The sequence below is a fragment of the Balaenoptera borealis genome, assembly GCF_965194805.1.
Source record: "Balaenoptera borealis genome assembly, chromosome: 7".
NCBI lineage: Eukaryota > Metazoa > Chordata > Mammalia > Artiodactyla > Balaenopteridae > Balaenoptera > Balaenoptera borealis.
This window is the reverse complement of record NC_138864.1, coordinates 98,220,898-98,233,294: the sequence shown is the minus strand read 5'-3', so window position 1 is coordinate 98,233,294 and position 12,397 is coordinate 98,220,898. Positions and strand designations below refer to the sequence as shown.

At 34.7% G+C, this 12,397-nt stretch overlaps 1 protein-coding gene across 1 annotated transcript in view; it reads right to left on the bottom strand.

Moving 5' to 3' along the window:
• Positions 1-12,397, bottom strand: part of ANKRD7 (ankyrin repeat domain 7) — a 60,783-nt gene that overhangs the window by 24,742 nt on the left and 23,644 nt on the right. The window contains exon 6 of the mRNA XM_082400191.1: positions 1-12,397. This exon is cut by the window's left edge and continues 24,742 nt beyond it. Coding sequence (XP_082256317.1) covers positions 12,229-12,397 — 169 coding nt within the window. The 3' untranslated portion in view covers positions 1-12,228.

Below are 12,397 nucleotides of genomic sequence, written 5' to 3'. Positions count from 1 at the left end.
TAACTGTTGAGTTATGAGAGTTCTGAATATATTCTAGATACGAATAGTGTTTTGTCAGATATGTAATTTGCAAATATTTTCTTCCAGATTGTAGCTTACTCTTATCCTTAACAGAGATTAAAGCAGGGTCTTTCACAGAGCAAAAGTTTTAAATTTTTCAAAGTCTAATTTATCAATTTTTCCTTTTATACACCGTGCTTTTGGTGTCAGGTCTAAGAACTCTAGCCCTAGAGTACAAAGATTTTCTCCTTTTTTTTTTTCTCCTAAAATTTTTATGTTTTACATCTTACATTTAAGTCCATGATCTATTTTTTCATTTATTTTCATATAAGGTGTGAAACTTAGGGCAATATTTATTTTTTTGCCTATGGATGTCCAATTGCTCCAGCACCATTTTTTAAAAAGTTTATCTTTCCTCCATTGAATTGATTTTACACCTTTGTCAAAAATCAGGCATATTTGTGTGGGTCTATTTCTCTGCTCTCTCTTCTATTACATTGTTCTATATGTCTATCTCTCCAGCAGTACCACAGAGTCTTGATTACTGTAGCTATATAAAAGTCTCTAAATCAGGTAGAATGATTCTTCCCACTTCATTCTTTTTGCAAAATTGTTTTAGCTATTCTAATTCCTTTGCCTTTCCATATAAATTTTAGAATCTTGTCTATATCTATAAGAAATATTGCTGGTATGTTGATGAGATTGCACTAAACCTGTATCTACTTCAAGAGAACTGTCATCTTTACTATGCTGAGTCTTTCAATCTACAAACATGTCTCTGCATTTATTGAGATTTTCTTTGATTTCTCTCACCAGCATTTTGTAGTTTTCAATATACAAGTTCTGTAGATGTTTTGTTAAGTACTTTATTTATGAAATAGTATTTTTAGTTTTTATTGAAGTATAGTAGATGTACAATATTATATGTTATAGGTGCACATATAGTGCTTCATAATTTTTTAAGGTTATACTCCATTTATAGATATTATAAAATATTGGCTGTATTCCCTGTGTTGTACAATATATCCATGTAGCCTATTTTATACATAATAGCTTATACCTCTTAATCCCCTACCCTTATATTGCCCCTCCCCCCTTCCCTCTCCCCACTGGTATCCACTAGTTTGTTCTCTACATGTGTGAGTCTACTTCTTTTGTGTTGTATTCACTAGTTTGTTGTATTTTTTAGATTCCACATATAAGTGATATCATACAGTATTTGTCTTTCTCTGTCTGAATTATTTCATTTAGCATAATACTCTCCACATCCATCCATGTTGCTGCAAATGGCAAAATTTCATTCTTTTTTATGACTGAGTAGTATTCCAGTGTGTGTGTGTTTGTGTGTGTGTGTGTGTGACTTCTTTATCCATTCATCTGTAGATGGACACTTAGGTTGCTTCCACATCTTGGCAATTGTAAGTAACACTGCTATGAACATTGAGGTGCATGTATCTTTTCAAATTATTGTTTTTGCTCTTTCAGATATATACCCAGGAGTGGAATTGCTGGGTCATATGGTAGTTCTATTTTTAGTTTTTCGAGAAACCTCCATACTGTTTTCTACAGTGGCTACACCAATTTACATTCCCACCAACAGTGTACGAGGGTTCCCTTTTCTCTACATCCTTGCCAATATTTGTTATTTGTGTTCTTTTTGATGATAGCCATTCTGACAGATGTGAGGTGACTGCTCACTGTGGTTTTGATTTGCATTTCCATGGTGATTAACAATGTTGCGCATCTTTTCATGTGCCTTTTGGCCATTTGCATTTAGTATTTTTAATTTTCATGTCCACATGTTCATTGCTAGTGTGTAGAAATACCATTGATTTTTGTATGTTATTTTATATCTTGTAAACTTGACAAACTCACTTATTAGTTCTAGTAGTTTTTGTGTAGATTTCTTTAGGTTTTGTATGTATGTGATCATATTATCTACAAATAGGGACAATTTTATTTTTTCCTTTCTAATTTTTATACATTTTATTTCCTTTTCTTGTCTTTATTGCACTGGCTAGAACTTCTAGAGCTACGTTGAATAAGTCATCTGATTCTAGAATTTTCTTTGTGGGCAGGTATTTAGCTATATATCTTTAATAGATAGATATCTATTTATGTTATATATTCTTGAGTGAGCTTTAATGGTTTATGTCTTTTAAGAAGTTTGTATGTTTCATCTATGCAATTAAATTTACTGGTATAAAGTTATTGATAACATTCCCTTTCAATCCATTTAATGTCTGTATGATCTGTAATGATGCCTCCTTGTTTCATTTCTGATATTTACAATTCATGTCTTCTATTTAATCATTCTGGCTATAGATTTAGTAATTTAAGTTTCACTGATTTTTGTTGCTATCTCATTGATTACTGCTTTTCATTTCTTTCTTTCCTTATGCTTTGTTTGTACTTTTTCACCTAGTTTTTAAGGTGTAATCTTAAATCATTTGTTTGAGACAATTCTTCTTCTATTAATATAAGCATGGATAGCTATAACTTTCCCTCTAAATACTGTTTTAACTGTCCTGCTAAAGCTGCTTCAGAAGCATCCCACAAATTCTGGTAAGTTTTCACTTCATTTTCTTTTAATTCAATATATTTTCTAATTTACCTTGTGATTTTTTGTCATATAGTTAATTAGGAGTATGATGTTTCATTTCCAAATACTGAAAGATTTTCTAGATATATTTTTGTTGATTTCAAGTTTCTTTATTGCCATTAGAACATACTTGTGATATTTTAATATTTGTAAATCTCTTGAGATATACATTATGGCCCAGAATATGGCAGTCTAGGTGAATGTTCTATGTGCACTTGAAAAAAAATTGTATTCTACTATTGCAGGTAAAGTGTTCTATAAATGTCAATTATATCAAATTGGGTGATAGTGTTTCTATATCCTTGCTGATGTTTTTGTCTACTTGTTCTATAAATTATTGAAAGAAGAGTATTGAAGTTTGGAACTATAATTGTAGATTTGTCTCTCTCTCTTTTTAACTGTATCAGTTTTACTTAATATATTTTGAAGCTCTGTTACTATATACATACACATTTAGGGTTGGAAGTCTTCTTCATTAAATAAACCCTTTATTATGCATAGTCTTTCTTTATCCCTGATAGTATTTCTTATTCTGAATCTACCTCATCTAACATTAACAAGGCTGCTCTAATTTTCTTTTGATTCATTTACATGGCATATTATTTTCTTGTTTTATTTTTAATCCTTCTTTGTCCTTGTTTTAAAGTGGGTGTTTTATAGAGAGCATATAATTGGGTCTTGCTTTTTTATTTGATATTGACATTCTCTGCCTTTTAATTGAGTTGTTTAGATCACTTACATTTAACAAATTATTGATATGTTTAAATTTAAATCTGCCCTGTGTTGCTTGTTTTCTAATTATTCCCACTTTTTTGGCCTTTTTATCTCTTCCTACCTTCTTTTGGAATAACTGAATATATCTTTTAAATGCTTTTATTTCATCTCCACTATTTACTTTTTGGGTATATCTATTTTTTTTAATTTTGTGGTTGCTCTTGTATTTAATACACACACACACACACACACACACATACATTATCACAGTCTATCTTCCAATAATATTTCAACATTTCATATGTAATATAAGAACCTTGTATTAGTACACTTTTATATCCTCTCTACTCTGGGTTTCAAATCAAGATATCCATAAGCTGCATTCTTACCTCATGCTTAGGGGTCTCTTCCAAGCTCATATATGGGCTGGAAGAATTCAGTGGTTTGTCTACAAGACTAAGATGTCTTTTTTTCTTGCTGGCTCTTTGTTAGGGGATGCCCTCAGCTCTTAGAGTCCGTTCTCATGTTCTTACCACATGGCCCCTTCATCTTCAAAGCCAGCAGAATTTCCCTCTCTTCAAATCTCTCTCATACTTACATCTCTGACTTCTTCTGTGTCTGACCTCTAGATCTAGACTTAATGGACTTGTGTGATTAGATCAGGCCCAAACAGGATAATCTCCCTTTTGTCCTTTAAGGTAGTATAATCACAAGAACAGTATGTCATTATACTCACAGGTTCCATCCACACTCAAGGCATAGATAACTGAGGGTCATCTTATAATTCTGCCTCTCACACAAGGCATGCAGACTCATACAAAACATAATTTCTTAAAGAAGAAGGATAAGAGTTTTCAGTCTGTAATCTCTCCAGTTAACTAAAAAATCTTATTGGACTGTAAGATGTTTTTTTGTCTTATACTCCCATGTCTAGTACAGGCCTGACATATAATGGGAACTCAATAAGTATTTGTTGAATGAAACACCTGACTTCTTTTTGTGAATAATAGACTTCTAAAGTGTACCTTGATTAATGTTATTCCCCAGCGCCCTCAGTTGCTTAATTGCTCAAAGCAATCAGGTGTCCTAGGTTCTACTTGTAATAGTTCACTGCTGGTTGAATACTTCAACAAAATCCCAAACGAAATAATAGTTCCTAGTAAAAGAAGCACAACACCACTTACTGTTTCCCTGCGTTATGAGAACTCTAAGTATGAAAAAGGCAAAAGGAAAAAATCAGTCAACACACATGCGTGTATATTCTAGGTCTGTACATTGATCATAAAAATCAGGAAGTAAGATCTATGGGACACTTTCTTAGAATCTTGTAGACAAAATCAGAGGTGGTGCTTCTAGGTAGCTGACACACATTGCAAAATAAAGCACCATTTCTATTCTCTCAGGTCATTTTTAATCCAATCTTTTTTTTTTTTCTCTTGGACACATTTTTAATGCCCTTTCCATTTCAACTTTGTCTAGTTGCCTCTATGTCCCAGCTCCTTCTGTTCCTTCCTAGCTATTTCTTCTTTCCACCTATTCAGGTATTCCCCCATCTCTGTAATGATCCCCACCCATCCTTTCTCTCCATGTATCCTTTTCCCCTTTCCCCTTCACTTCTCCATCTCTCATTAGACCCCTTGATCTCCTCACCTATCCTATCTACAGGATCACCTCCTCTCCCCCAGTAGTACTGGTTCTTTTAAAGAATTATTGCTTACTTTTATATAAATTAGTTTTTCATTCTCAGTTCCTGAACAATTTGCTTTATCTATGATAAGGATAAATATCTCTAATATCAACCTACAAGGACAAAACAACAAAAAAAGATTAAGCATTTTAATCCTACATAATCTTAACTGGTACACACTAATGGAAACATACATTGCCCCAGAATATCTCTGATCAATTTCCATCTCTTATCTCTAGATATCTTACATAGAACCCTATTTTATAAAACTGAGCAGTACTTAGGTTGTCCACTAGATGGCAAACAATTACATTAGGAGGCTGACAACAGAAAACAAAATTTATAGAATTATAGATCTTCTTAAAAAGAAAAGGCAGATTTTGTTTTCTTTCTTACAAATGAAGCAAGTACTAAATAAAATATCTTAAAACCACCTTAAATCTTTATCCAGGAAGAAAATCCTTCCAAATTCCTATTCCCTTATCATTATTTATGAATCAGAAACAAAACAAAAGTAAATAGAAGAATGACTATGCAGAGGAAATGCTTCTCAGTTATGGAGACTAAGCAATAGGTCCACAAGTATTAATAATTGAAGTAGGAATAAATAAAATGAAAATGTACCATAAGCAGCCCTGTGAGTAAAATAGTCTAGATTTTAAAACACTATAATCACTTAGGAGTAAAAACTTTGTCTAGAAGGGAAACATTAATGATCATAAAAAGAGGAAATATTCAAATCGCGTAACAGTTCAGTGAAGGATGAATATATTATTAGGAATAGAGTCAATTACTATAAGGAATCACTGACTTAAGATCTGTTGAACCAAATTAAAGTCATCTCTGCATACTCTATCATATGCAATAACATGATGAATATTAGGTCAATAGCCTTGATATTTCAGATGTTCATGTAAATCAATAAACAAGTGGAACTACATCAAACTAAAAGGCTTCTGCACAGCAAAAGAAACAGTCAACAAAATGAAAAGGCAACATATGGAATGGGACAATATATTTACAAATCCTATGTCTGATAAGGGATTAATAGACAAAGAATTTATACAACTCAAGAACAAAAAAGCTAACAACCTGATTAAAAAATGGGCAGAGGGACTGAGTAGACAGTTTTTCAAAGAAGACATACAAATGGCCATCAGGTACATGAAAAGAGGCTTGATATCACTAAGCAGCAGGGAAATGCAAATCAAAATGAGATATCACTTTACACCTGTTAGGATGGCTATCATCAAAAAGTACTTCTCCACAAGATATCTATTATTACATAGGGAAAAAAAGATATGATTATGTTAAGGGTCTTGAGATGGGAGATTATCTTGGATTTTCTAGGTGGACCCAAAGCAAATACAAGAATCCTTATATGTGAATAAGGGAGGCAGGAGAGCCAGAGAAAGAGATGTGAGGCAGAAGCAGAGATCAGAGTAATTTGATATCTGGGAGTCAGGAGCCAAGCAGTGTGGGCAGCATATTGAAGCTAGAAAAGGCAAGGAAACAGATGTTCCCCTAGAGCCTCCAGAAAGGAACACATTCTGCTGATACCTTGATTTTAGCTTTGTGAGACCCATTTTGGACTTCTGACCTCTAGAACTGTAAGTTAAAAAACTTGTGGTGTTTTAAGCCACTGTGCTTGTGGTAGTTTGTTACAGCACCAATTAGAAACTAATGCAAATCCGTAGAGAAGAAATATCAGGTATTTATTTTAAAGCAAGAAGGTAATTACCTAAACCTGAGTAAGATTCACTTACATCTCAGAAAAGACTGCAGGATAAAAGCATCCACCTTATGTTACACATAATGAAAATTTGTTTCCTTGTAGCTGGTAAAATAATTGTGGAGAAAGGCCTGATTTCTTGACAATGTATTTGGATGAGCACATTGCCAGGGGATACACACTGTGAAAATGACAAGTCTCTCCCAAGTTTCACTGGCAAGAGGAAAATAATCCTGCATAATAAGAGACCAATGGGGGGTGCAAGACTGAGCTGCTATGAGACAATTAGGGGATGGGGGGATGTGGAAACCAGAATAGGACAAGAGTACTTGTCCTGGGGACTGAGTGAATGAAATGCCAGGAGCTGTATGCTGTGACCCTCTCCCCATGGTTTCTGTATTAGTCAGTTTTTGCTGGGACAGTAAACAATCCCAAAGTCTCAGTCGCTTAAACAATGAACAGTTATTTCTCACTTATGAGTATTGGCTGTGGCTCTGCTGGGTCTACCTGGGTTCCTGATATCAGTTAGGCTTTAGTTTAGATCTGCACTGAGTGTCATGCTGGGACCCAGGCTGAAGAAGTAGCTGCTATCTAAGCATGCTGTTCTCGTGTAGGATGGTAAGAGTGCAAGAGGGTGATGGGCTTCTGCTAGAAAAAGGCAACCTGTCACTCCCACCCCTGGAAGTCACATGGGTAAGCCAAGTCAGTGGGAAAGGGAATAGGGTCAGGGAGAAAGAGTGGATACTGCTGAACAATATTACAATCTGCTATAATCTACTATAAAACTACAGTCATACTAGGAAAATAATAAAAAACCTGGTGTCATGTGAAATTTGGTGAAAGCTAGAGTGTACGGTGAGTTTTGCATTAAGGTCTGTACAGAACTGAAACAGTAAGCCCAGGAGAAAAACAGCAAAAGAAAAAAACTGGTTACAATTTTATTTATTCAACCCAACGTAAAAGGAAAGTAAACTAACATTTTTATAAGTGACATCTCTTTATCAGGTACTGTGCTGAATGATTTCATTCTCATTTACTTTCACAAGTTTTTCAGATGAGGAACCAAGTTCAGAAAGGTTGAGATTCTTGCCCAAGTTCCTATAGTTTGTGTTCCATGATGCTAATCCAGGAATGTAGCATTAAGGAGAGTTGAAAAACTAAGCAGCAGAAGGGCTCTGAGTGAAATCAGTGGGCATAGAAATTGACTCTTTAGCAATAGAAGACTAGACAAACACAAAAAGATGGCACCCTCCATCAAAACTGGGAAGGACTTGTTTTATATGGAAATGAGGTTAAAACAAGCTGGATCTATAGCCCAGGCAAAGACATGGTCCATGGGTTTCTGGAAGACAGTAGGGTAGCATCAGCACCCAGCAGATGGCTGGTGCCAGCAGAGGCTACAGTTTTAGAGAGATAACGAAGGGAACAAATTCAGCAGAGTTTGTGATGGAGCTAAGACAGGGCCACCCCAGCCCATTAGAAATACCCTTGAAAATTAGAAATGTGCCCTTTCTTCCTTTGGCACAGACCTGTGTCAGAACACATACTTTGGCCAGTACCACCTGCTCCCTCCAAGAGGGTGGCCTTCACAACCTACGGCATCACCCTAGTTTGGTTGGGATGAGAAGGGGAAGGGTAAAGTTTGAGGATTCAATCATAAGGAACAATATTCCTCCAAGCTGTCCACATGAGTGAGAAAAGTAGTCTATTTATATGGCTGCCTAGAGGAAATTTAAATATTCACCTAAAGTTGGATATATATTAAATAGGTGTTTTCTGCTGTTAAACTTCTTAAGAGTAAATATGCTCTATTTTAGACATTACCAGGCACACTAAAAAGGAATTCTCAATGTAATAGCATTCTAAGATTTTAAATACTTGAGAGAATTAAAAACAATGAGCTGGCAATTAAACTCAAGTCAAATATTGCTGTACTACACCTGCCCTACAACATACTGTTTTAAAGTATGCATTTTCCCCAAATGGGTAGTAAACACAAATTCAATTATAAAATATCAAAATTCTTTCTCTATCCTATCTAGTTTTTTATGAGATGTCCCATGTCAAAATTCCATCCAGCCTTCAGGACCTGATTCAAACCCTCTCTTCTCCACCAAGGTTAGCCTTGGTCAAGGTTCCATAAATGATCTCTCCGTCCTCTGATTCTTGGGTCCTTGGCTTGTGTCTCTATTATGAATTAACTTTTATTATGATGGGTACATTTTGTTTGGAACACCCAGAGAAACTTTCCTTATGAAGGCAAGCCCAGCCGAAAGGTTTCTCTTTTATTTTGAATCACCTCTGACCCACCCTAACCTGCTGTAAGTATTAATAGTTTATCACTCCCTCTCCCATGCTAATATTGGTTTGGCCAAAAAGTTCGTTCGGGTTTTACCATACCATCCTAGGGAAAACCCCGAATGAACTTTTTGGCCAACCCAATGGTAAAGCCCTGATCCTCATTAACTTGGAAGTTGACAAAGACTGGGGTGGGGGTCAGACTAAACATTTGTGGGATCATTGAGGGTAGAGGATATAAGATACCTTTTTCTTCTTTGTACCCCAGTACATAGTATAGAATTGAGATCAGAGGTTCTCAGCCTGGGCACTGTTGCCATTTGGGGCCTGATAAGGACTTGTAGGGGGCTGTCCTGTACATTATGGGCTATTTAGCAGTATTCCTCCATAGTGTTGACAACCAAAATTCTCTCCAGACATTGCCAAATATCCTCTGGGGGACAAAAAGTTGCCACCAGTTGAGAACCACTGATGTAAACCATAGTGAAACTTAAATGCGTGTTGAGTTGCTGTCAGGAATTGTCAGGTGTTTCCTCCACTTTGGCTCTTCCACACCTCCTAGCACTAGTGGGGAGCTCAACAAATATATTTACATGAATGAATGGTTTAAATACATTGCAAATAATGCACAAAGCTTTCCTCTGAGCCATTAAAAATCGAGTTTATAAGGATGATATATATTCATTTGTTCATGAGAGAGATGGTATGGTATATTGATTAATGCAGCAAATTCTGGAGTCAGACTGGGTAGGTTCAAATCCAGAGCGCAGGGGTTCATATCCCAGCTCTCAGCTTCCTAGCTCAGGAACTTTGAGCAAGTCATTTAACCTTGCTGCACCTCAATATCCTCATCATAAAATGAGGATACAAATAGTACTTACCTCAACAAGACTGTGAAGACCACATGAGTTAAGATGTGTGAAATGCTTGGAATAGTGCCTGACACGCTTCAGTTATTATGTACTCAGCAAATTGAATACTTTATAAGTGATGGGGATTTAACTATGAACAAAAAGTTCAAGCTCTCATGGAGTTTGCAATCCAAAAGGCAAGGAGGAAAGGGACAGAAAATAAAGCACTGTAAGAGATGAACAGCAGGGCAGCCACAGAAGGCTGTGCTGAGGTCCCACGTGAGGCGAGGAAGCCGTCCCAGGAGACCCCTAAAGAAGAGTCTTCCAGGGAGTGGTCCTGCAGCCGGACCATGCTGCATGTGTTTAAGGAATGGCAAGCAGCACAGTGAAAACTGTGAACTATATACTGTGTCTTTAAAAAGAAAAATGCAAAATTATAAATTTCCTCTGAGGAAAAAAAAAAAAGCTAAGCAAATTTTAAAAGACTACAAAAACATGCCCCAAATTTGACAAATGTTTTGTTTGGGTGATGAGACTATGGGTGATGCATTTTTTTTTCTTTTCTATAATACCCTGGATATGTATTAATGTAGTATTTCTAAAAAATCAAAAAGGCTTTATCAATGATGGTCCTTGTAAATGAAAGAGAATTTCCATTTACACAGGATTATTTCTATTTTTTCCTCTATTTTGTAACTGAAATGTTAATATTTTTACTTTATTTGAATGTTCTAATGCATGCTTAAGACAGTATGTTGCAAAGTTTACTTTTACTAATATCTCATTTAATATTTTGACTAAAAAGTTTTTCTCTGCCCATATGCTTAACACAAATTTCTTTTTTTCAACTGATGGGTCACAATATAGATGGTTGTCTTTTGAAATTTCTTCACATCTTCTAAGGTGAAAATGGCTCTCCATTTACCAAACTTTTCTTCATTGAGTAGTCAGCAAAAATTCTGTGATAGTTCACTTAACTGCTCTTTCAAAATAGACTTTTCTAATCCAAGCAGCAGCAAAGGATTTGTAGAAATGAGGTTACACGTCTGGAAAATAAGTGATATTTTTAATGTCTTCATTTATGTTCAAATATTTTCACTCCTAAGTATATTTCTTAAATTCTGTGTCTCAGCTACAACACAATTATAATTTAGCATTGATACTTCTGCATTTTATAGTCATTTTAAAATAAGTTACCCCTTTGAATCTGACAGAAATATAACTTTTTAAGTTTGCCATCTTTTGCAGTGTCTTCTGATAATTTTCTTGACCTAATATTTCTCTTATGCTTTGATACATTATACTGAAATTTAAAATTTCACTAGAAACTAGAAACATATATTGCCAGGGTAAAAGGATTCAGCGTGGTTTTGTTTGCCCTCAGGAGATACACAAAATGTAGGAGACATGTTTCTATAGGTTCTACTGCTTTATTTCCCTAAAGAAATGAAGTATAAAATCACAGAAATTCTTTACTTCTAATAGCTGTGTGGACATTAAAAAAGAGACAGAAGAGAAGTTGTAGGAGAGGGAGATATGAAGATGTAGATCAAGAGTCCAAAAAGCCAAAATTTCATGAAAGATTGTATAAGATTAAGTTTATAAAAGGGAAACTTAGGGAAATTCTCTCTTAAATTTACTCACCTAGAATCAATAGGGCCAAGCATTGTTCTAAGTATCATAACTATACATTTGGGGGGATGGAGAGTGTTTGAACAGCTGTGGCATTTAAATGATCTCCTATTCTCATCAGGCTCTCTTTTTTTTTTTTTCTTTTTTACACTATAGGTGAAGGGTAGGGTGGAAGTGTGGTTGTTGATGAATATAGAGAATAAATGTATGACATTTTAGTTCATCCAACATTTTTTTAAATGCCAACATAAGACATATTCATGCACATACACAAAAGCTGTGTTTTACAGACCTAAATAACTGTATGTTTTAAAATAAGCACCAAAAATTATTTTAATGCATGCTGTTTTCAAATCTTCCCAAATACTGTTACTTAATTTTAAGTTTTATGTAATGATTAGGCATATATTGTATTAACTATTATCAAATATACTTATGTGAACTATTTTCAGAATAAAATGAAAAATATACTAATAGTTGTATATCTTGAAAATCTCTATATACATGCAAAAAAGTGTTTTTTATAACTATTCAAGAGACTGAATAAAAATGTCTTAATCATTCAGTATATTTTTACATTACATTTTCATTCAACAGTGTCAGAATATTTTAATCACCAATATTCCTAAGAACGGTGCTTAAAAATATTTAGCATTTCAAAATAGGAGAAAATTTCAAATCTAGATATTATTTGCAAAAGCCATGTCCCTTCTTAAAAACCAAACAAATAAAAATCAACAAGGAAAACTACGTGTTCATTTTGTATTTTCTTACCTTCCTCCAGTTCTTCTGTATCAGATATAGAGTCCAAAGTTGTATTTGTAGAGTTAGATATCTGTTTAACATTCTTCTTTTCATAATTAGCAATTAATTGGTGATAT